Genomic DNA, 27,708 nt, shown 5'->3' with positions numbered 1-27,708 from the left:
CACTGTTAAATATTAAATTTTTATGGCTGTGGGGCAGAGTTTCTGTGTATAAATTAGTATGTAAACTCCATACTTATTGTATTCATATTAGTCTTTGAAAATGGGTCTGTCCTCCTTGTGTAAGACAGTAACTTTATACTTCAGACAGATTTTCTGTGTTATGAAATGTTTCAGTAAAACTGTTTACTGACTTTAAAAAAAAACAAAACAGGGTTTTCATTATCATTAATCTTCAGAACATCTGTTATTTGTGTTTGACCCAAGGGTCACTTATAGGGTTTTTAGGATTTCTAGTTGGAAGTTACATTTTTAATATTCAGTTTCATGTTTATTATCCAGTTTCATTTCACTGTGATCAAAAGATGGTGGTTGTCCCATTTCTACTTTATGGGGTGTCTCCTGATTTTTCCTTTGTGCCCTAACATGATTACTTTCTGTGAATGCTCCGTATGTGCTTGAAAAGGTCTATACTCTATGATCGGAGTATGGCATTTACTATTTTCCACAGATCTATCTGATTATGTTGTTTAGATCTTTTATGTCCTTAAATATTCTATTTTATCAGCTATTAGGACTGCAACCTCTGCTTTCTTAACTGTTTCCATTAGACGGCCAAATTGCTTTCCCTCCCTTTATTTTACAACTTTAAAAATCACTGTTCTAGGTATATCTCTAGTATACAGCATAGAGTTGGTTTTACTTTCTGAGCTAATTTGAAAATATTTTTCTATTAGATGTGTCAGCCCATTTACATTTCTTGATGTGACAAATATATTTGAACTCAACTGTGTCACATTGCTGTATTTTATTTATTCATCTGGTGTTTTAGAAATATCTCTTGATTTTAAAAAAGTTTTTTTTTTAAAGTGGTTATTGTACTTTTTTTTTTTTGGTTATTGTACTTTTTATAGTGCTCGTAATTTTTTTTTTTTTTTACTATCTAATCTGTCCATTTTAAAGAGTATTTTTTGACTTGCATTTACTACTGATTTCAGTCAATTTATTTATTCTACTTTTCTTTCTCTCTCCTTCCATTTTTAGTTACAATCATACTCCTTTGTCAGAAGACATAATATCTATATGTCATCCTTATATACTGGTGTTTCCACCACTGTTTTAGTCTTATCTCTATAACTGAATATATGAAATATTCACCATCTATCTTTTGCCAGTATCTCCTTCATTACCTCTTGGCTGGATGAAGCTCATATCCTATAGAGACCTCAGGAAGAGCTTATGTGTAATTATTCCAAGTTCTTCCACTTTTTTTTTTTAAGTTCTTCCACTTTAAAACTTTTTTTCCCCTAGCCCACATACCTGAAAGCTTAGATTAGCATATCTGTTTATCCTTTCTTTCATCAAGTTTCTTGAAAATGATGTTCTTTTTTCATCCGCTTTGAATGATGACTGAGAAATCTACTCCTCTTTCCCTCACAAATTATTTTATCTTTTGACTCAAGGCACTGAGTATTTTTCCTCATCTTTAAAGTCTAATACTTGTACTAACATATGTCTTGTTCATTCAATTTTCCAGGTACTTGGAGGGCTCTTTGAATGTATAGATTCAGTAATTTTTATTTCTCAAAATTTTATTTCAAAGTTTTCTTGGGTTATGGTTCTAAATACTAGTTCTGTTTCACTGTTAGGATTTTTTTTCTTCAGAGATTCTCATTATATACCATGGGACTTTCCTTGCCTGTTTTCCAATTCAATCACTTCCTCTCTGATCGCTTATACTTATCTCATTTTCCTCCTTGTTTTTTCCTTCAAAGTCTCTTATTAAACTTTCATTTGAACTTATTTTCCCTTGGGGAACTTTCATTTAGACTTAATTTTTGATATGATGTTGCCTTTCTTCCTCTCTCTCTCGTGTTCGAGCAACTGTCATTTCTTCCTACTTGTCCTTTCTGATTCTGGGTATGAATTATTGATTTATGTTGCTTTTTTTCATATTTTAAAATGCTTATTTGAGGATATTTAATTCGGTTTTAAGTGCTATATAACAATTTTCTTGCAGTTCATATTGGTTTTTGTGGTAGAATTTTTATTGGACTAAATATTTTGATTCATGTTTTCTGTTTTTCACTTCTAGTCTGTACACAGGTAGCCTGTTTTTTAACATTTGTATTCATTTTGTGGATCTGGTGACAAATTCAAGCACATCCTCTTCTGTCAGTTTAACAAAGTGCACTTTCCTTAATGGATGGTGGTGGTAGTAGAATTATCATATGATCCAGCAATCCCACTCCTGGGCATATGTATAGACAAAACTATAATTAAAAAAGATACATGCAGCCCTATGTTCACAGCAGCACTATTCACAATAGCCAAGACATGGAAACAAACCCAATGTCCACTGACAGATGAATGGATAAAGACGACGTCCTCTGTGTGTGTGTATATATGAATATTACTTGGCCATAAAAAAGAATTAAATAATGCCATAGGCAGCAACACAGATACAACTAGAGATTATCACACTAAGTAAAGTAAATCAGAAAGGGAGAGACAAATGCCATATAATATCACTCATATGTGGAATCGAAAATATGCCACAAATGAACCTACCTATGAAACAGAGTCAAGGTCACAAACAACGTCTGATGGTTGCCAAGGGGGAGGGATAGAGTTGGAGGTTGGGGTCAGCAGATCTAAGATATTATATACAGAAAGGATAAACAGCAAGGTCCTACTGTATAGCACAGGGAGCTATTCAATATCCTATGATAAACCATATGGAAAAGAAAATTTTAAATATGTATAACTGAATCATTATACTGTATAGCAGAAATTAACACAACACTGTAAATCAACTATACTTCAATTAAAAATTTTTTTTCTTTTATATTTATATAAGATGACTGATAGTCACTAAACTTACTATGGTAATCATTTCATGATGTATATGAGTCACATTATTATGCTGTACAATTTAAACTTATACAGTGCTGTATTTCAATTATACTGTAATAAAGCTGGAAGGAAAAAAATGCAAGAGTGCTCCAACTGCCTAGATTCACTATTAGTGTATTAAATACCTCAAGTAAGTTAATTAATTCCTCTAAGCCTTAGTTGTACTATGCTGTGTATAGGTGCTCGGTCACATCTGACTCTTTGCAACCTCATGGACAGTAGCCCGCCAGGCTCCTCTGTCCATGGGATTCTCCAGGTAAGAATACTGGAGAGAGTTGTCATGCCCTCCTCCAGGGGATCTTCCCAACTGAGGGATCTAACTCAGGTCTTGAACCCAGATCTCCCGGCCTGTAGGCAGATTCTTTACCATCTGAGTCACCAGGGAAGACCAAGAATACTGGAATGGGTCACCTATCCCTTCTCCAGGGAATTTCCCCGACCCAGTAATTGATCCGGGGTCTCCTGCATTGCAGGTGGATTCTTTGCCAGCTGAGTTACCAGGGAAGCCCAAGCCTTAATTCCTTAATCTACAAAAACAGATTTTTTAATACATCTAGCTCAGAGAGCTACTGTGAGAAAAGAAAAAATTCATTGAAACACAGTTTCTGGCACATAACAAACACTTCAGCTATGATTGATATTATTATTATAGCTATTATACCATGATCTCATTTTTGTATGGTTAATAAAAATATAAGCATGAAGGGGATGGGAAAGATTAATACTGAAGTATCTACAGAGATGGATGAAGTATATGAGATTTAAGAGTACACATTTTCTGCTTTATGATGTTTTTTATATATATGTACATTTACACAGAAACACATACACGTGATTTTGTTTTCAAGGTCCAAAAATTAGAGACCAGATAATGAACTGAACTTTATGGACATGATAAATCTTTAATAAGTGAAAAATATTTGAGAACTATAATTAATGACTCTTTTAATCATCTTGTATACCAAGTAAAAGGACTTCCTAGGTGGTGCTAGTGGTAAAGAACTGGTCTGCCAATACAGGAGATGTAAGAGATGTGGGTTTGATTTCTGGGTTGGGAAGATCCCCTGGAGGAGGGCATGGCAACCCACTCCAGTATTCTTGCCTGGAGAATCCCCACGGACAAAGGATCCTGGTGGGCTACAGTCCACGGGGACACAAGGAGTCGGACATGACTGAAGAGATTTAGCATGCACACATACCAAGTAAAACATACTTCAGTTGAATCACCTTACAAAAAGAAAGCAAAATAAAATAATTTACCTACCCTTGCAGTTGCTGCTGTTGGTAAGAGGAAAGGGGCACTCTTGGCTTGTTCCAGCCAGTGTAATCCTGGTTACACCTCAGTTTTTTAACAGAAAGAGGAGCTGGCTGAGGAAGAAATCCCAAACTTCTTTTGGCAGACGGAGTTTGGCTTGAAATATTAGTCCTACGGAAAAGAAAAAATAACGAAGAAACAAAACAAATTTGAATGCTGCTTTCTTCCCCTACTAGATTCAGAGAAGTCAATGTCTATGGGGAAGAAAAATATCCTAAATTTGAGGAAATATCAGTTTTAATGATCACTTGGGAAAAAAATTTCACAAATTAGCAAATCTGGTGATAGGGAGCTGAAGAGGCAAATAGTATGGTAATGTACAATCAAAATAAGCCAAGTTAATGGCTTGAGAAAAAACATAGTTTTACTTTTTTATTCACTTTTATCCACTTGATGGCTATCATACATCAGTTTACCTAATCTTGAAAACCTTTAGGCAGTGAACTCTTTTCACTATTACGCAACAAATATTCATACCCAATCTCCTTGAGAACTTACTCTAATTTATATGCTTAGCAGTGAAAATGTTAGGAATATTTTCAATTTTCTTAGCCAATGACTGTTTCCCAAAAATGCTGTACCAATTTATATTTCCACCGATAGAGAATTTCCCCTTTTCACATAGTCTCCATTACAATGCTGCTAAGCTGCTAAGTCACTTCAGTCATGTCCGACTCTGTGCGACCCCATCCCTGGGATTCTCCAGGCAAGAACACTGGAGTTGGTTGCCATTTCCTTCTCCAATGCATAAAAGTGAAAAGTGAAAGTGAAGTCGCTCAGTCATGTCCGACTCTTCACGACCCCATGGACTGCAACCTACCAGGCTCCTCTGTCCATGGGATTTTCCAGGCAAGAGTACTGGAGTGGGGTGCCATTTCCATTACAATATTATCCCTCTAATGAATGGAACATGATTTCATTGTTATTTTATAATTTCCTCATTATTACCTAAGTTGAACATATCAATCTGTCTTTACGGTTTCAATTTCTGTCTTAAGAATCATTCTGTAAAGTAAGGTCAGAAAAATGGTTTCCTATATTCTTTTAAAAATTTAAAATCTTGTTTTCCCTCCTATTCAGGTCTTTAATCTGCCTGGACATTTACTTTTTGCATCCTATAAAGCAGGAATATGATACACTTTTTTATAAGGAAAAACCAACTGTCCTCAAACAACTTACTATGTGCCAAGGACATCTGTTAGCCACTGTTTAGTTTTTTACTTTAAAAAAAAAAAATTGTGAAATAGAATAGAAAAGTATATAAAAGTTCGATGTGTAACACTGTTGTACAGGGTGTCAATAGCGAGGAAAGTTTCATGTGTGAGGATGGGGGATATGAGGCAAACTATACCTTCTATTCAACTTTCCTATAAATATAAAACTGTTCTAAAAAAACTTATTAAAAATAAAGTGTGGAGCTTAACATATTTTTATAAAGCAAACACATAAGTAAAAACCATTCATGTAAAAAACCTCCAAGTGGCCCTTTCCAATCACAACCCTGAAGTTATCATTAGCTTTCTATCAGCTTTATTCCTTACTATGTACTCCCATACACTGTAGTTTGGACAAGGCAAACATATATTTTCATCCTTTTTCTTTCAACCTTTCTCCATCCTTATACTGCAGTTATCTTTTAAATAGCATATAGATTATTTTTATTCTTCCTTTAAAATCCAGTCTTTTACTGAAACATTTAGTGTATTTATATTTACTGTCATTACTAATTTAGGTTAATAAACTAATACCCTTGGTCTACTAATTCTATCATATGTGTCATTTCTGAGTCAGTATTTATTAATTTTTCTCTTCCTTATGAGTTGTTTTTTCCTGTTTCTTTGTACACTTCATAATATTTTTTTGGATGCCAGATACTGTGAATTGTATCTTGTGGGGTATTGGATACTTTTAATTTCTATAAACATTTTTAAATTTTGTTCTGGGATGTGGTTAAGTTACCCAGAAACAGTACAATGTTGCAGTTAAGGTTTGTTATCTGGGAGCAGAGCAGCAATTCGTCTAGGAACAGTTTTTCCTCATTAATGAGGCAAGTCTTTTTGCAGGTATTCAAACTGCCATTAGGAACAGGAACTATGCCTGGCTTTATGTATACTCTAAGTATCATCCACTTAGATCCTTTAGGGTGATTCTTTCCCTGGCCTTGACCAGTCTCCTCCCCTGCACATGCTGCTCAGCACTCAAAATGAATACTCAAGGGGGACTCTGCAGATCTCTACAATTCCTTCTTTGTGTAGCTTTCCCTTCTGGTACTCTGCTCTGTAAATTCTAGCCACCTTGTATTCCCTAGATTCCTAGCTCCGCTTCATCAACTCAGGAAGCGTACAGGACTGGCTCTGCCTGGTTCCCCCTCCTTGTGTGTCAACCTAGAAACTTCCACTAGCAAGCAGGCTAACATAGTCATAAGGCTAATTTGTTTCCCATCTCTCAGGGATCACTGTCCTTCACTGATTCATGTCCAATGTCTTGAGATGCAATGTTTCACATAGTTTGTCAATGTTCTTGGTTGTTTCAGGAAGGAGGATAATGTGGTCCTTGTTAGTCCATCTTGGACAGAAGCGGAAGTCATCTTTAACTTTTTAATATGTCTAAGTTAACACCAAAAATGTCCTTTTCATCATAGGGGACTGGAAAGCCAAAGCAGGAAGTCAAAAGGTACCTGGAGTAACAGGCAAGTTTGGCCTTGGAGTACAAAATGAAGCAGGGCAAAGTCTAACAGAGTTTTGCCAAGAGAAGGCACTGGTCATAGGAAACATCCTCTTCCAACAACACAAGACACGACTCTACACATGGACACCACCAGATGATCAATACTGAAATCAGATTGATTATATTCTTTGCAGCTGAAGATGGAGAAGCTCTATACAGTCAGCAAGACAAAACTGGGAGGTGAGTGGCTCAGATCATGAACTCGTTATTGCCAAATTCAGACTTAAATTGATGAAAATAGGGAAAACCACTAGATCATTCAAGTATAACCTAAATCAAATCCCTTACGATTATACAGCAGAAATGACAAATAGATTCCAGGGATTAGATCTGATGGACAAAGTGCCTGAAGAACCATGGACGGAGGTTTGTGACATTGTACACAAGGTGGTGATCAAAACTATCCCCAAGAAAAGAAATGCAAAAAGGCAAAATGGTTGTCTGAGGAAGCCTTACACACAGCTGAGAAAAAAAGAGAAGCAAAAGGCAAAGGAGAAAAGGAAAGATATATCCATCTGAATACAGAGTTCCAAAGAACAGTAAGGAGAGATAATAAAGCCTTCCCAAGTGAACAATGCAAAGAAATAGAGGAAAACAAAAAAAAAAAAAAAAAGAAATAGAGGAAAACAACAGAATGGGAAAGACTAGAGATCTCTTCAAGAAAATTAAAGATACTAAGGGAACATTTCACACAAAGATGGGCATAGTAAGGGACAGAAAATGTATGGACCTAACCGAAGCAGAAGATACTGAGAAGAAGTGGCAAGAATACACAGAAGAACTATACAAAAAAGATCTTCATGACCCAGATAACCATGATGGTGTGATCTCTCACCTAGAGCCAGACATCTTGGAATGTGAAATCAAATGGCCTTTAGGAAGCATTGCTACAAACAAAGCAAGTGGAGGTGATGGAATTCCAGCTGAGCTAATTCAAATCCTAAAAGATGATGCTGTGAAAGTGCTGCACTCAATATGCCAGCAAATTTGGAAAACTCAGCAGTGGCCACAGGACTGGAAAAGGTCAGTTTTCATTAAAATCCCAAAGAAGAGCAATGCCAAAGAATGCTCAAACTACTGCACAACTGGACTTATTCCACATGCTAGCAAAGTAATCCTCAAAGTTCTCCAAGTCAGGCTTCAACAGTACGTGACCCTAGATCTTCCAGATGTTCAAGGTGGATGTAGAAAAAGCAGAAGAAACAGATCAAATTGCCACATCCACTGGATCATCGAAAAAGCAAGAGAGCTCCAAAAAAACATCTACTTCTGCTTTACTGATGTTGCCAAAGACTCTGACTGTGTAGATCACAACAAATTGTGGAAAATTCTTCAAGAGATGGGAATACCAGACCACCTTACCTGCCTCCTGAGAAATCTGTATGCAGGTCAAGAAGCAACAGTTAGAACTGGACATGGAACAACAGACTGGTTCCAAATTGGGAAAGGAGTACATCAAGGCTGTATATTGTTACCCTGCTTATTTAACTTCTATGCAGAGTACATCATGCGAAATGCTGGGCTGGATGAAGCATGAGCTGAAATCAAGATTGCCAGGAGAAATAGCAATAACCTCAGATATGCAAATGACACCACCCTTATGGCAGAAAGTGAAGAGGAACTAAAGAGCCTCTTTATAAAGGTGAAAGAGGAGAGTGAAAAAGCTGGCTTAAAACCCAGCATTCAAAAAACTAAGATCATGGCATTCAGTCCCATCACCTCACGGGAAATAGATGGGGAAACAATGGAAACTGTGACAGACTTTATTTTCTTGGGCTCCAAAATCACTGCACATGGTGAATGCAGCCATGAAATTAAAAAAGACGCTTGATCCTTAGAAGAAAAGGTATGACCAACCAACCTAGAGAGCATATTAAAAAGCAGAGACATTACTTTGCTGAAAAGGTCGGTGTCGTCAAAGCTATGACTTTTGCAGGAAAATCAATTCTGAATATTCACTGGAAGGACTGATGCTTAAACTCAAATATTATGGCCACCTGAGACAAAGAACTGACTCATTAGAAAAGACCCTGATGCTGGGAAAGATTGAAGGCAGGAGGAGAAGGGGATGACAGAGGACAAGATGGTGGGATGGTATCACTGACTCAATGGACATGAGTTTGAGCAGATGTTGAGGGACAGGGAGGCCTGGTGTGCAGAAGTCCACAGGGGCTGCAAAGAGTTGGACACAAATGACAGACTGAACAACAAAGTTAACTGTGGCCTCCTCTCAAACAAAATAAGGAACTTAAAATGTTTTAATTTCCCATACTCTTCTCCACTCATTTATTTTAACCTCTTATTGGTATAATATTCTGTTAATTTTTTGTTTTCAATCCTATTATTTTTATAAAAACTATCAAAATGTATTTAGATGCATAATAAGTCTGGAAAGATATTAGTAATAGCAGTTGCCTCCTGAAAGAAAATAAACAAGTAGGAGTTAGGAGAGGTTTACTTTTCACTGTATGCACTCTGTAACTTCTGAAGTTTCTACCATATGCCCTTATTACTTCTACAAAAGAATAAATTTTAAAGGTACTTAATTTTTTAATATGCTTAAAAATTCTTTTGCTCACTGATTTTTCTTACTTCTACTCCTTCCTTTGTTCACTTTTCTTCTTGCTAAATAAATTCTGTCCTTGCACTCTTGAATTAAAATTTAACTGGATGTGTAATTCTTTGATATCATCTGTTCCTACTGTTGCTAATGTCAGTCTATTTTCATTTTATAGATGATATTTTTGTTTCTGGCAGCTTTTAAAAATTTGTTACCCATCATCTTCTACAAGGTAGATTTAAAAAATACGTATCTGCTGTTTGGCATTTGTTGAGGTTTTTCAATGTGGACTTCCATCATTTTCATCCAGTATTTCTTTGAAAAATTCCCTTCCTTTATTCTCCTTAGTCTATTTTTTTTTCTCCAAAATGCTATTAAGATATAGAGGGTTAAAAAAAAAAAAATGGAGGGTAGACCAAGAAGCCCTACATAAATCTCTCTTTAATAAATTCATAGACTTTTAATGAATTTTGAAATAGATTTTCTGTAAACCTTTTAAAATAAAATTCATTTACATTTACTATCTCCTCTCTATGCTACATCCCATGATCATGCATTTTTGCTTGTTTAGTAGCTGTCTCAGTCTGGACCTGTAATCTGCATAGGACTTTATATCAGGGGTTCAGAATTTTTGCCCCTACATAGGGAACATTAAAGCAGATACCAATCACTGCAAACCCCATTTCTGGGTATTTGCTTTCTGATCAGGCTTCCCCAGTGGCTCAGTGGTAAAGAAACTGCCTGCAATGCAAGAGACGTGAGTTCGATCCCTGGGTTGGGAAGAGTTCCTGAAGGAGGGAATGGCAACCCACTCCAGCATTTTTGCTGGGAAAATCCTATGGACAAAGGAGCCTGGTAGGCTACAGTCCATAGGGTTGCAAAAAGTTGAACACAACTGAAATGACAGCACAAATAGAGGGAGCATTAGGTAAGCAGCATATTTAAGGTTCCAAACGCAGGCAGTTACATAGAAGTGTTTGGGCTTGGTTTACTAGCACAGTGGAGAGGGAAATGGCAACCCACTCCAGTATCCTTGCCTGGAGAATCTCATGGACGGGGGAGCCTGGTGGGCTGCAGTCCATGGGGTTGCAGAGTCAGGCACAAATGAGCGACTAATACTTACTTACTAGCACAGAGGGCAGTTCAAGATATCCAGCTTCATGTATCTTCAGATAAGAAATCAAGTTCTGACTGGAGGTCATGTTCAGTTTCTAATCTCATGCTGGTTTTGAAGATCCAGCCCTAAATACTTGACTCCAGTCTGAGTTTTATACCTGCTTTATGGTTTCAGCCTTTACTCAGCATTATTTTTCTTACCGGTCTGAAAATTTTCATCTTATCTTTGAAGGCAGTTTTGTATTAAAAGAAATTTTTATTTCTTCAATAATTCCTATGTGCAATGAATATGCTCATTCTATTATTTTGAAAAGAAATCTGTATTGTATTTAAACAGCTGAAAACCAAATTTAGTTTCTTTTCAACTTGGATTCCTTTAAGATTCTTCTAATAAGCAGAAATATATTAAGCTTCTCTCTTAAATTCAAAGAGTTAACAACTGCAGTCATAAAGTGACTGACAGATTCCACCCAAGGCTGAGTATATCTAAATATATAATATCAGATTCTTTAACTCACCTTAATCATTTAACACAAATAATCTAGATGTTTTTACCACTTTGAATTAAATTCTAGCAAAAAATAAAATATGGCTTAACTGGTCATTATCTATGACTGGTCATTATGCTATATAGTAGCATATCTATTTATACTACTACTCTCACTTTTTACAACTGCCCTTCTGTGTGGCATTCTATGAACACGTCTCTTTGACAAGTGCTTAGCAATTGTCTTATATATTCACACTCAATAAACCTCAAAAATTTAACCGAAATCTCTGTGTGTCAGTCACTCAGTTGTGTCCGACTCTGCGACTCCACACGCTGTAGCTCTCTAGGCTTCTCTGTCCATGGAATTCTCCAGGCAAGAACACTGGAATGGGTTGCCATTTCCTTCTCCAGGGGACCTTCCTGACCCAGGGATCAAACCCGGGTCTCCTGTATTGTAGGTAGATTCTTTACCATCTGAGCTACATCTCTAGAATCACCAATTACATTTCTGAGTAGCCTTTTCCAGTAAAAGATACTAAGGTGAAACTTTTTGCTTTTTTAGGAAAACACCTTAAATTCTGGTAGGTAGCTTAACAAACAATAAAGACAATTTAAAAATGTCTCAGTGGAGAACTACTTTACTTGGGAGGATGGAAAATACACTGGTCAAAATCTGATCACACTGCCAGTCAAACCTGTGTCCTCAGTACAAGTTTTCCTAGACATCAGGTTTATACATGTGTTGAAGAATATAAAAAGTAATAGTTTGAACTAAAACACTTCTAGAGTACCCTGTAACTAAAATGTCATGAATCTGTAAATTGTCATCTATGTTGTTAAATCAGTATATTCATGTAGAGCACAACACATAGACCCTCCCATCATTTAATATTCTGAAGAAAGCTCTTCAAGTTCTTCACAAGGCATATAGCCAATGCATACCTGTCTAGGTTAGTGCTGCCAGGAGAATAGTCCTTGGCTGCAGATCTGCTACCATAAAAAGATGACGACTGCAAAGGTAGAAGCCCTAAAAAAATGAACAGACACAGGAAAAATTTAATTCCTAAATCAATCATTCAAGTTCATTTAATAATAAAATTACATTGGCTTGTTTATATTTAACTCTATTTTCCCCTTTCTTTTCATCCAAGTAATATATACATATGCATGTCTGAAGATCATTCATGTCTGAAGATCAAAATACTGTGAAAAAGTTTGTAAGAGGTTACAAAAGAATACTCTCTAGCCCTAAAGCTCCACAAATTTTTCTTCCAATTTCTAACCATTTTTTGAAACTCAGTTTCTCTGATTTCCTCCATAACATTAGGTGTTTGTATAATTTCTCAATTTATTAATTTTAAACAGCATCAGCCGGCTCCCTCAAGAAAAATTAGAAATAATTTCTCATTTATACCACCTCTACTCTTCTCTTCTCTCCAAACCAATTATCAGTTGTGTTATTTTATTATTTTATTTATTTTTTGGCTGCGTCATGTGGCTTGTGGGATCTTAGTTCCTCAACCAGGGATTGAACTCCAGCTAACCGCAGTCAAAGCACCAAGTCCTGACCACTGGATTGCTCGGGAACTCCCCATCAGTTGTGTTATTTGAGTTCTACTGATTAACTTTGCAAAGTTAACACACTTAAACTCTCCACATTTTGTTCCATGAAACTTTTTACCACTTGACCCCTTATACTTTCCACTCTCTCTCCTCTTCCACATCAACACCTGTAAGATGTACCATAACTTCAACAGTATTAAGTATTAATACATCTATTAAGTATTAATACATCTTTAAGTATTCTGTTTTCTAACTATGGTGAAAGTGAAAGTTGACGTCGCTCAGTTGCGTCTGCCTCTTTGCAACCCCATGGACTGTAGCCTACCACACTCCTCCATCCATGGGATTTTCCAGGCAAGAGTACTGGAGTGGGTTGCCATTTCCTTCTCCAGAGGATCTTCCCGACCTAGGGACTGAACCCGGGTCTCTTGCATTGTAGGCAGATGCTTTACTGTCTGAGCTACCCAGGGAAGTCCTTTCTAATACAGGTTGATTGTAAAAGCTGAAAACCAAAAAACAGCATTTATATAATGAATTATTACTTCAAAGGTGAGAATTATATTAGAGCTTTCTCTTTCTGTCAGAGTCCAATTTATATATAAGTCTGAACCCCTAAAGGAGACTGTTTCTAGAGTCCAGATGAAATGAATTCTCTCAAACTCCCAAATTACCAAAATCATGCCATATTTTAGCTTTCTTCAATTCCAAGTTAAACATAATATTCAAATCAATACTAGATACATGAGTCTCTAAGAAGTTCAGAGGACCAGAGTTATGCTAAGTATAGGAAGCAGCAATAAAACTTCAGGGACAATCTTTCAGTTTTTGTTAAAAACGAAGTGAGCTTATACAACTGCTTTATGTGATAATTACAAGATCTTCTGGAACTTCTAATAACCAGCAACACTGATAATTTAATTTCAATAACTTTAACTCTTTGGATTCATTCCATAGTCCAGGTACTTTGACAATGAAAGAACTTAATTCTAGGTAGTTGAATAGGCAGATGTAAAGCTTAAATTCCTCGTAAGCAAAATAAAAATTCCCTTATAGCTCTAATATTTTAAAAAATAGTTTAGCCAAGTACTAGGATACAAATTAGGGCTTCCCAGGTGGCTCAGTGGTAAAATATCCACCTGCCACGCAGGGGACATGGGTGTGATGCCTGGGTTGGGAAGATCCCCTGGAGAAGGAAATGGTAACCAACTCCAGTATTCCTGCCTGGGAAATCCCATGGACAGAGGAGCCTGGTGGGCTACAGTCCATGGGGTCACAAAGAGTTGAACACAACTGAGCGACTAAACAGCAAAAACAGGATATAAACTGGCACCCGATAACTAGTCCAAAATTTACCCAGTGTTCTTAAATATGTGAGAAATATGCCCCAGTTTACATTTCTATTTCTAGTCTAATACAATATATCATATCATAAATGAGTATATTATGCAAAGACCAAATACTTACCTGATGTCCTATTCTCTTCTGACTGTTTCAAACTCAGTTGCTTCTCTCTACTGCTGGTTAAATACTTTCTTGAGGGATCTGTCATAGCCTTGTTGTTCCTATAGTTAATAATTTAATTCAAACATATATGTATAAAGATATAATTCTTAATTTTAAATAGTTGTCATTAGAATTTACATTTCAATTGCTGAATTAACTGATGTGCTTGGAAGTTACGCTACAAGGTGTTAAAGCCTTATGCAAATGAGAATCATAAAAATAAGCTTTTCATTACCTAGTCAAAAGTCAATCCAATCCAAAACCCTGGTAATTAGGCAAAAATGAAGGAGCAGTTCCTTTATAAAAAAGTCAAACCAGAGACAGCAAGAATATATAGGTTTTCTTTGCCAAAAGCAAGCCCAGATGAAATGATTCAGCTACTAAGAGCAAAAGAATCAATTAAGAACTAAGATGAAAAAATTAAAATTAAAAAAATTGAAAATAATAAAAAGAAGCAAACCATTCGAGCTTGATAATGAATAGCTCTAAAAGTAAACAAAATCCAAAATGTTCTTACAGTTTATGTAATTTGAAATGTTATTTACTAAATGTCAACATTTCAATTCATAGTGACTAAACTACTTTAAGTTCATGAACACAAAGTTAACATTTCTTAAGCCCCTTTCCCCTATCTCTTCAGTTCAGTCACTCAGTTGTGTCGGACTCTTTGCAACCCCATGAACAGCAGCACGCCAGGCCTCCCTGTCCATCACCAATTCCTGGAGTCCACCCAAACCCATGTCCATTGTGTTGGTGATGTCATCCAACCATCTCATCCTCTGTCTCCCCTTCTCCTCCTGCCCTCAATCTTTCCCAGCATCAGGGTCTTTTCAAATGAGTCAGCTCTTCGCATCAAGTGGCCAAACTATTGGAGTTGCAGCTTCAACATCAGTCCTTCCAATGAACAGCCAGGACGGATCTCCTTTAGGATGGACTGGTTGGATCTCCTGGCAGTCCAAGGGACTCTTAAGAGTCTTTTCCAACACCACAGTTCAAAAGCATCAATTCTTCTGTGCTCAGCTTTCTTTACAGTCCAACTCTCACACCCATACACGACCACTGGAAAAACCACAGCCTTGACTAGACGGACCTTTGTTGACAAAGCGATGTCTCTGCTTTTTAATATGCTATCTGGGTTGCTCATAACTTTCTTTCCAAGGAGTAAGCGTCTTTTAATTTCATGGCTGCAATCACCATCTGCAGTGATTTTGGAGCCCAGAAAAACAAAGTCAGCCACTGGTTCCCCATCTATTTGTCGTGAAGTGATGGGACCGGATGCCATGATCTTAGTTTTCTGAATGTTGAGCTTTAAGCCAACATTTTCACTTGCCTCTTTCACTCTCATCAAGAGGCTCTTTAATTCTTCTTCACTTTCTACCATAAGGGTGGTGTCATCTGCACATCTGAGGTTATTTGTATTTCTCCTGGCAATCTTGATTCCAGCTTGTGCTTCCTCCAGCCCAGCATTTCTCATGATGTACTCTGCATATAAGTTAAATAAGCAGGGTGACAATATGACAATATACAGCCTTGACATACTACTTTTCCTATTTGGAACCAGTCTGTTGTTTCATGTCCAGCTCTAACTGTTGCTTCCTGACCTGCATACAGATTTCTCAGGAGGCAGGTCAGGTGGTCTGGTATTCCCAACTCTTTCAGAATTTTCCAGTTTATTGTGATCCACACAAAGGCTGTGGCATAGTCAATAAAGCAGACATAGATGTTTTTTTGGAGCTCTCTTGCTTTTTCGATGATCCAGTAGATGTTGGCAATTTGATCTCTGGTTCCTCTGCCTTTTCTAAAACCAGCTTTAACATCTGGAAGTTCACGGTTCATGCATTGCTGAAGCCTGGCTTGGAGAATTTTAAGCATTACTTTACTAGCGTGTGAGATGAGTGCAATTGTGCAGTAGTTTGAGCATTCTTTGGCATTGACTTTCTTTGGGATTGGAATGAAAACTGACCTTTTCCAGTCCTGTGGCCACTGCTGAGTTTCCCAAATTCCCTGGCATATTGAGTGCAGCGCTTTCACAGCATCATCTTTCAGGATTTTAAACAGCTCAACTTGAATTCCATCACCTCCACTAGATTTGTTCATAGTGATGCTTCCTAAGGCCCACTTGACTTCACATTCCAGGATGTCTGGCTCTAGGTGAGTGATCATACCGATTATCTGGGTTGTGAAGATCTTTTTTGTACAGTTTTTCTGTGTATTCTTGCCACCTCTTCTTAATATCTTCTGCTTCTATTAGGTCCCTACCATTTCTGTCCTTTATAAAGCCCATCTCTGCATAAAATGTTCTCTTGGTATCTCTAATTTTTTTGAAGAGATCTCTAGTCTTTCCCATTCTATTGTTTTCCTCTGTTTCTTTGCATTGATCACCGAGGAAGGCTTTCTTATCTCTCCTGGCTATTCTTTGGAACTCTGCATTTAAATGGATATATCTTTTCTTTTCTCCTTTGCTTTTCGCTTCCCTTCTTTTCACAGCTATTTGCAAGGCTTCCTCAGACAGCCATTTTTCATTTCTTTTTCTTGGGCATGGTCTTGGTTCCTGTCTCCTATACAATGTCATGAACTTCCGTCCATAGTTCATCAGGCACTCTGTCTATCAGATCTAGTCCCTTAAATCTATTTCACTTCCACTGTATAGTCATAAGGGATTTGATTTAGGTCATACCTGAATGGTCTAGTGGTTTTCCCTACTTTCTTCAATTTAAGTCTGAATTTGGCAATAAGGAGTTCATGATCTGAGCCACAGTAAGCTCCAGGTCTTGTTTTTGCTGACTGTATAGAGCTTCTCCATCTTCGGCTGCAAAGAATGCAATCAATCTGATTTCGGTGTAGGCCATCTGGTGACGTCAGTGTGTAGAGTCTTCTCTTGTGTTGTTGGAAGAGGGTGTTTGTTGTGACCAGTGCGTTCTCTTGGCAGAACTCTATTAGCCTTTGCCCTGCTTCACTCTGTACTCCAAGGCCAAATTTGCCTGTTACTCCAGATGTTTCTTGACTTCCTACTTTTGCATTCCAGTCCTCTATAATGAAAAGGACATCTTTTTTGGGTGTTAGTTCTAGAAGGTCTTGTAGGTCTTCATAGAACTGTTCAGCTTCTTCAGCATTACTGGTTGGGGCATAGGCTTGGACTACCGTGATATTGAATGGTTTGCCTCGGAGACGAACAGAGATCATTCTGTTGTTTTTGAGATTGCATCTAAGTACTGCATTTTGGACTCTCTTGTTGACTATGATGGCTACTCCATTTCTTTTAAGGGATTCCTGCCCACAGTAGTACATGCAATGGTCATCTGAGCTAAATTCACCCATTTCAGTCCATCTTTGTTCACTGATTGCTAGAATGTTGATGTTCACTCTTGTCATCTACTGTCTGACCACTTCCAATTTGCCTTGATTCATGGACCTAACATTCCAGGTTCCTATGCAATACTGCTCTTTACAGCATCGAACCTTGCTTCTATCACCAGTCCCATCCACAACTGTGTGTTGTTTTTGCTTTGGCTCCATCCCTTCATTCTTTCTGGAGTTATTTCTCCACTGATCTCCAATAGCATACCGACCTGGGGAGTTCATCTTTCAGTGTCCTATCTTTTTGCCTCTTCACACTGTTCATGGGGTTCTCAAGACAAGAATACTGAAGTGGTTTGCCATTCCCTTCTCCAGTTGACCACATTCCTCTGATCTATTATTCCCAAATACCTGAACCTATATTAAGTAAAGACGGTCCATTGAGAAACATGCTCATGCTTTGATTAAAAGTGCTTATTTTAGGAGATCCATCATGAATAAAGCCTATAAGCAGACAATGTAGATGCTCCACCCAGATTCCCTCTAGTCTTATTTTTGTATCCTCTCTTACACACCAACTTAGGTTTTTTCCCTATTTTTTTTTTTTTAAATATTAGAGTATAGGTGATTAACAGCGTTTTGTTACTTTCAGGTGTACTGCAAAGGGGTTTAGTTATGCATATACATGTATCTATTCTTTTTCAAATTCTTCTATTTGGGTTGTTTTTTAAATTTTTTTGATAGCCACTACCTAGGGTTCCTTTTCACAAGATTGTCCTCAAGCTACCAGAGTCTTTGCCTGCACTCTCAGAGTCAAAAGTAAGGTCAGGTGCTGAAGTATAGAAGCCAAGCTCCCCTGCCTTGGATTAGAATAGTTTTAAGGTGAAATGGATATAACAGATTTTCTTTCTGGGATTAGGTTGAAGCCTAAACTCTGCATTTTTCTGGTCAGAGATCAGATTTTTGTCTGAGATCACACTCACTCATTTTCTCCTGCACTGCAGTATCTTGCTTCCCCCCGTCCTTCCTGGTATCCCCTGGAAATAATTCCAAACTAAATCACTTGGACACTACTCTCCATTTCAGGGTTTGTGTCTGAGGAAGTTGAACAACAGTTAGTGCTAGAAGAGGGTCTAGGAAGCACACTCCAAGGACAAGATTCTGGAACTGGATCAGTTGTTTGGCAATGGTAGCAGAAATACCATTGGCTGGTGGTAAAATCTTTGGTATCCTAAAGTGTAAGACCACCAAGATTTTTCATCTGTAGTGGAATGGGCTGGGATAAAATAGAAGAGGATATAGCTCATGCAATCTTTCCAGCATTTGAAAAATGTGGTAGACTGCACAATGGACCCTACTAGAATTATAGAAATGTTCTAAAACTGGATTATGGTGATGGTTGCACAACTCAAAAAATTTACCAAAAATACAGAATTATACATTTAAAACAGGTGAATTTTAAGGTGTATAAACTGTACCTCAATAAACCTGTTAAAAAAAAAAATCCCAAATTATTTCCTTCCTTGTATCCAAGTCCCCTATTAAGAAATGCAATCTGTTTCCCTATCCCTTTTCCCAAAAGAATGTAACAGACATAACAGTGCATGAGTCCTGATTCTACGGCTACAGGTACCTTGCAAATTTTCACTCATTCTTTTGGAACCCTACTACTGCCATGAGAGTAATTCCAGGGCAACCCTATTAAGTGAAAAAATAGATGGCTAGTCTCCTGCATCACATCAACCACTAGACAGCCAACGGCCAGTCATACAAGTAACGCCACTGTGGACCAGCTAATCCCGAGCCAACTTACCAAATGACCACGCATGCATGAGAAAATGAGAGAATCCAGTTACAACTGGCAAGACAGGCCCAGATAAACAGAACCACTTAAGTGACCACTGACTTATAAGCAATAATAAATAGTTACTATTTTAAGCATATTGTTATATAGCATTAGATAACTGATACAGCCATATGGGGTAAATAATAATCATAAAGTTGTAAGATTATGCTGTAACTTCCTGATCTTACAACTTCATGGGTATGATAGCACCCAGCTCATGATGGCTTACTCTGGTTGCATAGTTCCTTGATGACCCAAGTAAACAAGAATAGATAATGAGAACAGATCTATGAGCATTCTGATGACCAGACAAAAGAAGAAGAAAAACTGTGCCTGATTCATGGATGGATCATCTCGGTACATTGATACAAGCTGAAAATGAACTGCTGATGCATTGTAGCTCCACTAAGGGACTGCCCTGGAACACAGGACTAAGACGAATTCCTCCACTGTACAGAGTTTGAGAAGTGCACCTAACTGTCCATTTTGTATGGAGAGAAACGTGGGCCAGGGGACCCCCAGATGGTGGTAAATGGTCTAGATGGATGATCAGGGGCCTAGCAGGAATAAGCCTGGAAAATCAGGCGAAAATGATTTATGGAAGAGGTTTATGCATAGTATGTACAAAGGGTGAAGATCTGTTTCACATGTTAATGCTCACCAGAGAACTCCACTGAAGAGACATTAAACAATCACCCATGGTAACTTGTCTAGTAGATACCAGTCAATTTCTGTACTCAGCCATCCAAATACTTCCACAAAGGGCCCATGAGTAACAGGCATGGTAGTAGAGGTAAAAGCTCTAGGTGCACCCTAAAATAGGGGCTCCCTTTTAATAAGCTGGTTTAGCAACTTATACAGCTCAATGTCCAATTGCTCAGCTATTCTAGAGGCTGATCCCTGGCCCTTGAAGGAATACTATCCCTTAAGGAAACCAACCAGACATTTGGTGATAAGATGATTACATTAGACTCCTTCCATCCCAGAAAGGGTAGCAATTAATTCTGGCTGGGACTGGCATATATTTAAGGTTTGCTTCTTCCTTTCCTGCCCACAGTGCCTTGGCTGCACTGCTATCTGAGGGCTTTATAAGAGTACATGATTTACTAACATGAAATCTCACATAACATCACTATGGAATGAGAGATCCACTTTACACAAAAGAAAAGGAGGTACAATAAGGGCATATGACCAAAGGGTCCATTGGTCCTATCATAGATCATATTTACCTCAAAGCTGACGGCCAACAGCCTTTAAAGGTGCAGATTATAGAGATGATCTTGTTAGGAACTGGGAGCCCTTCAAGATATAATATATAACATAAACCAACAGGCCATTACAGTTATAGAGAATACATGGGTCTGGAAACCAAGAAGTAAGAATGCCTCCACTATCAGTCTCAATAACACACCTGGAGAATTTGTGCTTCTTGTTCCTTCAATTTAGATTTTGTGGATCCAGAGGTTCTGGTTTCCAGAGGAGGAAATTTTTCACAAGAGAGGACAAGAAGAATTCCATTTAATCTAAAGCAATGGCTGCTACTCATTTTGGGCTTCTCACGCTGGCACATCAACAGGCAAGGAAAGGAGTTACTATACTGTAACTGACTTTAATTATTATAAGAGGGCAGGGTTGCTGCTACATGATAAGGGCAAGAAGAATATGTCTGGTATAAAGGAAATTCACCAGGGAATCTCTTGGTGCTTTCAAGCTCAATTTTAACTCTGATTGGGTAATTGTAGCAACCACAGCCTGACACATGCACAGTGACCATGGGCTCAGATCCCTCAGGGAAGAAGATCTCAGTCATACCACCAGGAAAGTCATCAACACCATAAGTGTTAATGAAAAATGCAACAAATCTAGAATGGATCCTGGAAGTAGATAATATCAGTTACAGCCTCAAGGCTATTTGTAGCAGTAAGGACAAAAAGAGCTACAGCTCATCCCACTAACACTTCTTTTTTAATATTCTCACCCAGAAATTGAAAAGCACCAATGTGAAGAACCTATAATAAGATGGTGGGGCTTTCCTGGTGGTCTTGTGGTAAAGAATCAGCCTGCCAACGCAGGTAACATGGGTTCGATCCCTGTTCTGGGAAGAACTAGCTCAGCAGTAAGACAGAGGGTAAAAATACAGATATTACAGACTAGAAAGCTGGTGAGGACTGTTGTATCTCAGCGAAATAGTCACAGAACTGTTATCTGTAATGTCTTAGGAGGCAGAACTCAAAGGAAAAGACTGAGACAGTTAAGAACACTGGTCTGTGTTAGTGCTTTTTACTGCTCTCAGCAAGGTTCTATTCAAGACAGATAAATCTGGGTTAGAATTAGCAGGTTTGCAATCAAGGTTGAAAAATGAATATACCTCTCTGTGCCAATGGCCTAGAATTAAAATTGTGTGGTAACTGGAGGTCATATGGGACTAAAAAAATCCAATTGCTTCTGATTCTCAAACTGAGGCAATGCTAAGAGGTAACTGGAGAAGTAGTTTGTAAAAAAACTGATGTTAATATTAGGGAAAACTGGATGAGGGGTATACAGGTACACCTCAACATTATCATTGCAACTTTTCTGTAAATTTAAAATTATTCCAAAATTTAAAAATTAAAAGAATTAATAACAAAAATACTGGCCCTAATTCTTTCTCAAGCCTATAATACCCTGCATGTTCTACCTTTAAAAACACTTCTAAAACTTTTACATTTCTAGACTTTTCTAAACTTCCAGAACTACATCGGCATCAAGTAGGTTACAAAGCTGCATGGCTCCAAAGAACACCCTTCAGCTATGGCCCTGAAAGATAACAGACAAAGGGAATCTGTTAAAGGGCAAAGCCACGAGTCATATGGAGTACAATGAGCAAGGGTTCCTTCCAAAGGATAGGACAGAAACAGTTACAGGGGTTAATTAAGAACTTATTCCACTGCTTTCACAGTCTTCACAATTTCTGCCTAACAAGATTTTATCTCTACTATAGACCAGTGACTCCTTAGAGTTCCCAATCTTTGTCTTTTCTAAATGGAAATTTTTTCTGTGGTTATCCTGTGCTTACTCCAGCAATGTATAATAAATGCTATGTGTGTGGAGACAGGAGTGAGGTATGCAGATTAACTTGTTTTTTAGTTTTTAGGTACAATACCACTTTGCCAACAAAGGTCCCTAGAGTCAAAGCTATGTTTTTTCCAGTAGTCATGTATGGATATGAGGGCTGGACCATAAAGAAAGCTGAGCACAGAGGAATTAATGCTTTTGAATTGCGGTGTTGGAGAAGACTCTTGAGAGACCTGTGGATGGCAACAAGATCAAACCAGTCAATCCTAAAAGAAATCAATCCTGAATATTCATTGGAAGGACTGATGGTGAAGCTTGAAGTTCCAATACTTTGGCCACCTGATGTGAAAGAACGGACTCATTAGAAAAGACCCTGATGCTGGGAAAGACTGAAGGCAGGAGAAGGGGACCAAAGACGATGAGATGGTTGGATGGCATCACCCACTTGATGGACATGAGTTTAAGCAAGCTCCAGGAGTTGGTGATGGACAGGCAAGCCTGGTGTGCTGCAGTCCATGGTGTTGCAAGGAGTCAGACACAAATGAGCAACTGAACTAAAGTGAACAAGACCATGAGGTGTATAGTCCAAGGCACACCTGGACCTTATGGAGAGAACTGCACATAACCCAGAGATCCTGGACTCTGAGCTGGATATAGTGACTAAATGAGATTTAGAGGCTGTCTCCATCAGGGTGAAGGTAGGGGTACTCTGCATATGGGAAGAATGATGAACAAACGTAAATCTTTAGCTAGAAGGGTAAACTATGGCAGACTGTTGTCCCCAAATAACCACTGTACTCATTTGTCGTAACAGTAGAATTTGGGCTAGGCATACTTCCCAGATCTCCTCATAACCTGATATAACCACATGACCAACTTTTGGCCAATGTAATATGCATAAAAGTTATGTATACAATTTTCAGCCTACACAAAAGCGGTATGCCCTCCCTTTGCTCCTTTCCTCCTTCCCAGTAGGAATACAGATGTGAGAGTGGAGGCTGAAGCTATCTTGGTTCATAAAAGGGAAGATATTTATTAAGAATGGCAGACAGAAGACAGAAGGAACCTGAGACTATAGTGATTGTAGTTTAAGAGAACACACCAGTCTTATCAGCTACCTAGATTTTTATACCTGTTACAGCAATAGAATCAAGAACTCAAACTATAAAAAGCTTCTTTAGGTTTTTCCCAGCTTCTTTCTGGTGACCCTTTGGTCTTCAACACCAGTTAATTGACTACCAACTGACTTCTGTTAAGGTATTAACTGGTAACTGTGTTAATACGTTTTCTTGCTCAGAAGACAGAGACAGACAAAATCCACAAGTCTCCTATTATGAGGAAGAGGACTGTCCGATTGCAGGCATGCTCTTTTGTTCAACCCCAAAAGTAGCTCTAGAAGACTGATGCTCCAGTCTAGAACCTAGGCTGGTTTTAATACCCTTTTACCCCTAAGTTAACTTTTCACATGAATAAGGTAAAAATTGTACTTTTTTTTTTTACAGGTAAAGAGAAGAAGGAAGGAAGGGTGTTCATACTAAAAGAGCAGAAAACAAAAAACACTTATGTAGAGCTCTTCAGCTCTATCCTTATTATAAATGCTGCAAATGAATAAAGCTAAGATGGGAGAAGTGCACTAAAATGACCAAAGCAATACTAATGGCCAAATCCTCTCTCTATTGAGCCTACAGTGTACTGTTACCAAAATACTCTAAATCCTGTTCTTCCGTCTTTGAGATTTCCATAAACTGAAGACCATCCCAATTTTCTCTAGTGGTTGTAATTATTAATAGAAGAAATACCGATCAAATGTTATAAAAGTTCTTAAAGCAACTTACGATGAAGAATCATTTTCCTTAGGGTAATCTTCATTCAACTCTGAGCCAGATGACAGCATTCTTTTTCTCTTTTCAGTCCTACAGAGAACAGAGAAAAACAGTTATTTCACATTATTAAAATGTATAAACCAACATACTCAAGAATAAGAACTGTGACTACTGTTCTAACTCTATACACCACAATTAAATATACTGTGTATCTGCAAGCTCTATACATGTCACTAACATAAATCACAAAAGACAAATATTATCTCCAAAAAACGCACTTTACACAATCTTCTTTTAACTAGAAGTCTCCTTCTTTTCCCCAAGTTATTGGACTTTCTAAAAGGCCTAAAAGACATTTCTAAATAGGCAGAGCTAATGACTAAGAAAGGAAAAAAAAATCTTTCATACCTATTTTCTAATAACCCTGATCTAAGAGGAGTGGATGTAGATGTCAAACAGGGAATTGTCCGGGTAGGAGTTACTCCATTTCCTGCTGCAGCCTTAATTGATCCTCTAGTTGGATTACCAAGAACTTTTCGAAATGGAGTATCATCTTTAGTTTCCAAACTTCCTCTTTTTGAAGAGACCTATAAGAATAAAGTTAAACATAGCTAATTCTTCACATTAATTGGCATATGTTTAGACCAGTGATCCTCTTATACAGAACTTTTAAAAATATCCACAACTGGAGACCCATCTCCAGAGATTCTAGCCTATCTGGTCTGGGGGTAAGGTCCATTCATCAGTACTTCTTTTTTTAAAGAACACTAGGTGATTCTAATCAGTATCAGATATTGAGCTTGACATGTATTTTCCTATAGTACTCTTGTAAGCTTAGAAATTCCACAGCATACCTGGAAGCAGAAAAGAATTTGCTCTGAATTACCGATTAAAAAAAAAAGAAAATAACCTCATAGACATAAGAGCCACATGAAAGTAGAACATGAAAGTAGAACATGAAAGTAGATATTTTTTTTTTTTTTGAAAGTAGATCTTTAAGAAAGAAAATCCAATTATGATAATTTAAAGTGAGCTTCCCTGGTGGCTCAGCTGGTAAAGAATCTGCCTGCAATATGGGAGACCTGGGTTCAATCCCTGGGTTAGAAGATCCCTTGCAGAAGTGTATGGCAATCCACTCCAGTATTCTTGCCTGGAGAATCCCCATATACAGAGGAGCCTGGAGGGCTACAGTCCATGGGGTCACAAAGAGTTGGACATGACTGAGTGACTAAGCACAGCACATTGCAGCAAAGTGACATGAATGTGAGAAAAAGGAGCAACAATGACATTTGGCTGCCACAATGTAAAAGCCAAGTCACATACACAGCATATGATTTTTGAGGGGGATCTAGTATGGAGAAATGAAACAAATATATATAATGATGGGGAGACTGAAGGTGAGACAGAACCTACTGGCAGAAGATGAATCAAAGAGTCTACCCCAAAACACAGCAAAAATATTCAGAGAGAATGCACACTTTACCTCTATGGAAGATTTCTAATTACTTTCCACAGAATTACAATCTTAGAATAAGAAAAAAGAATCTCTGAGGTCATCTGGATGAATGATTTAAAAAGTTGATTTTCAAATGGATAACTGATTCTCAAGATTAAAAAAAAAAAATCAAAACACTATTATAAAAGCCACATACTGAGAAGTCTCTTTTATCACCCCAACGCCATTCACTCAGTTCTTCTACTTCCCATCCTCCTACACCTCCTAATTACCTCCTAATGTAAGTATTCTACATTATTCTACATTTTTAAGGAAATGAAAATCAGTATTTTATTTTTCTAGTTACACAAATGGGAGCATGCTATATGCATACTATTTTGCATATTTTCAACCTTTTTTGACCATGACCCCACAGTGAGAAATATTTTACATCACAACCTATTATACATACATACAAATAAAACTGAAAATTTCGAAAACCAGTACTTATCCTTATTGTGTAGAATACCTTCTCTATTAATTTCTATTCTATTTTATTTAATGGTAGTCACAACCCACAAAACTGATTTTATAATTCCGCTAATAATAGAAATCATTATTTGTGAAAGTATAAATATTTGCTTCTGCTAGATATATTAGAACTTAACAGTTTAAATATTCTAACACTTTAAATTTCTACCTGTAAATGGATGAATCTCAAAGTAATTATGAGTGAAAAACCCAGACAAAAAAATTATATACTGATTCCACTAATATAAAACTCTAGTAATCTAGAGAGACAGAGAGTAATTCACTCATGGCTTACAGATAGGGGCCAGACAGGGAGCTGGAGAAAAGGATTACAAAGGGGGATGAAGAAGCTTTTAAGGGCTATGGCTATATTCACTAGGTTGATTATGGTAATGATTTTGCAGGTACATACATAAACCAAAACATAGCAAACTGCACACTTTAAATACGTGCAATTTACTGGATATCAATCATACCTCAATTAAAATGTTAAAAAAAAAACCCAAAACAAAAAACTCACCTTGTAAAAAGAAATTAACAAAAATGAAACCTTATTCACTGATTGCTTAGTCCAGTAAATGGTTTAAGTAATCAACCCATCTCCACACAGTCAAACAGAATTCATTACTTACAGGAGAGCTTCAAGGTTTCTCTATACACCTGGCTTACCATTGTAAGACAAATTAAAAGAGACATAGGACTGCTAAGGTGCAATAGTGCAAAGTAAGTCTCAGGACTGGCTGAATATTTATGAAAGAAAAATTATTAAAAATCAAACAGAAGACCCAACAAAGCAGTCTAGTATCATATAGTGTAGGTAAAGTTCATAATGTAGAACAGATCCAGAAAAGCATCAAAGAAATAGCAACAGCAAATATTTACAGGGTTGTTAGTACATGGTATGGGGGGCTAAGCATTTTTATAATACACATTATTTCACAGCAACGCTTAAAGTATTTTTGCTGTCTCAATTTTACAGATGGGTACTAAGGCTCGAGATACTTAAGAAGGAGCTTCTCCAATGGCCTACAACTAGTAAGAGGCAGCACCAGTAAGAGGCAGCACCAAATCTCAAACCCGCATCTAACTTCAAAGCTATGTTTTCAAAAAGTACACTGTGATAAATTTTAGGTATGTGGCAAATATCCTTGTGATAATGTCAGAATTATTAGACATTATAGTCTAAATTCTACTTCCTGCAACTACCTTATAGAATGTCTAAGATTACCATCTTTTAAAAAAAAGCTAGAAAGATTCAAATGAACATACCTGATTGTCTGAGTAAGAAAGCTGCCTGTTGGTTTCCTTCTGTGAGGTCCTGCTGCCCAGAATAGCTCCAAAATTACTAGAACCCTGAGAAGGTTTCATGGCTGGTGGGGGGGGGGGGGGGGAGAAATCCAATCAATTACTTTAACTAAGAGATTTGTCATTATTATTATTTAATACTGAGGAAACAGAAACAGGAAAAATAAAACAAATCTAAGTGCTTATCTCACAGAAAATAATTCCGATATGTACAGTAAGAATTTAGAGCT

The 27,708-nt window shown here is 37.5% G+C and overlaps 1 protein-coding gene across 7 annotated transcripts in view; it reads right to left on the bottom strand.

The window, feature by feature from the left end:
• USP37 (ubiquitin specific peptidase 37) overlaps positions 1-27,708 on the bottom strand; it is a 91,537-nt gene that overhangs the window by 47,294 nt on the left and 16,535 nt on the right. For all 7 annotated transcript variants that reach the window (XM_043444572.1, XM_043444570.1, XM_043444568.1 and 4 more), the window contains 6 exons: positions 27,443-27,543; positions 24,616-24,794; positions 24,220-24,297; positions 14,149-14,246; positions 12,064-12,148; positions 4,178-4,339 (listed from right to left, as the gene is read on the bottom strand). In XM_043444572.1, coding sequence (XP_043300507.1) covers positions 4,178-4,339; positions 12,064-12,148; positions 14,149-14,246; positions 24,220-24,297; positions 24,616-24,794; positions 27,443-27,543 — 703 coding nt within the window. The remainder of the gene's footprint in view (positions 1-4,177; positions 4,340-12,063; positions 12,149-14,148; positions 14,247-24,219; positions 24,298-24,615; positions 24,795-27,442; positions 27,544-27,708) is intronic.

Source organism: Cervus canadensis, chromosome 24 (assembly GCF_019320065.1).
Source record: "Cervus canadensis isolate Bull #8, Minnesota chromosome 24, ASM1932006v1, whole genome shotgun sequence".
In the NCBI taxonomy this organism is placed as follows: Eukaryota; Metazoa; Chordata; class Mammalia; order Artiodactyla; family Cervidae; genus Cervus; species Cervus canadensis.
This window is presented reverse-complemented; position numbering and strand designations above follow the sequence as displayed.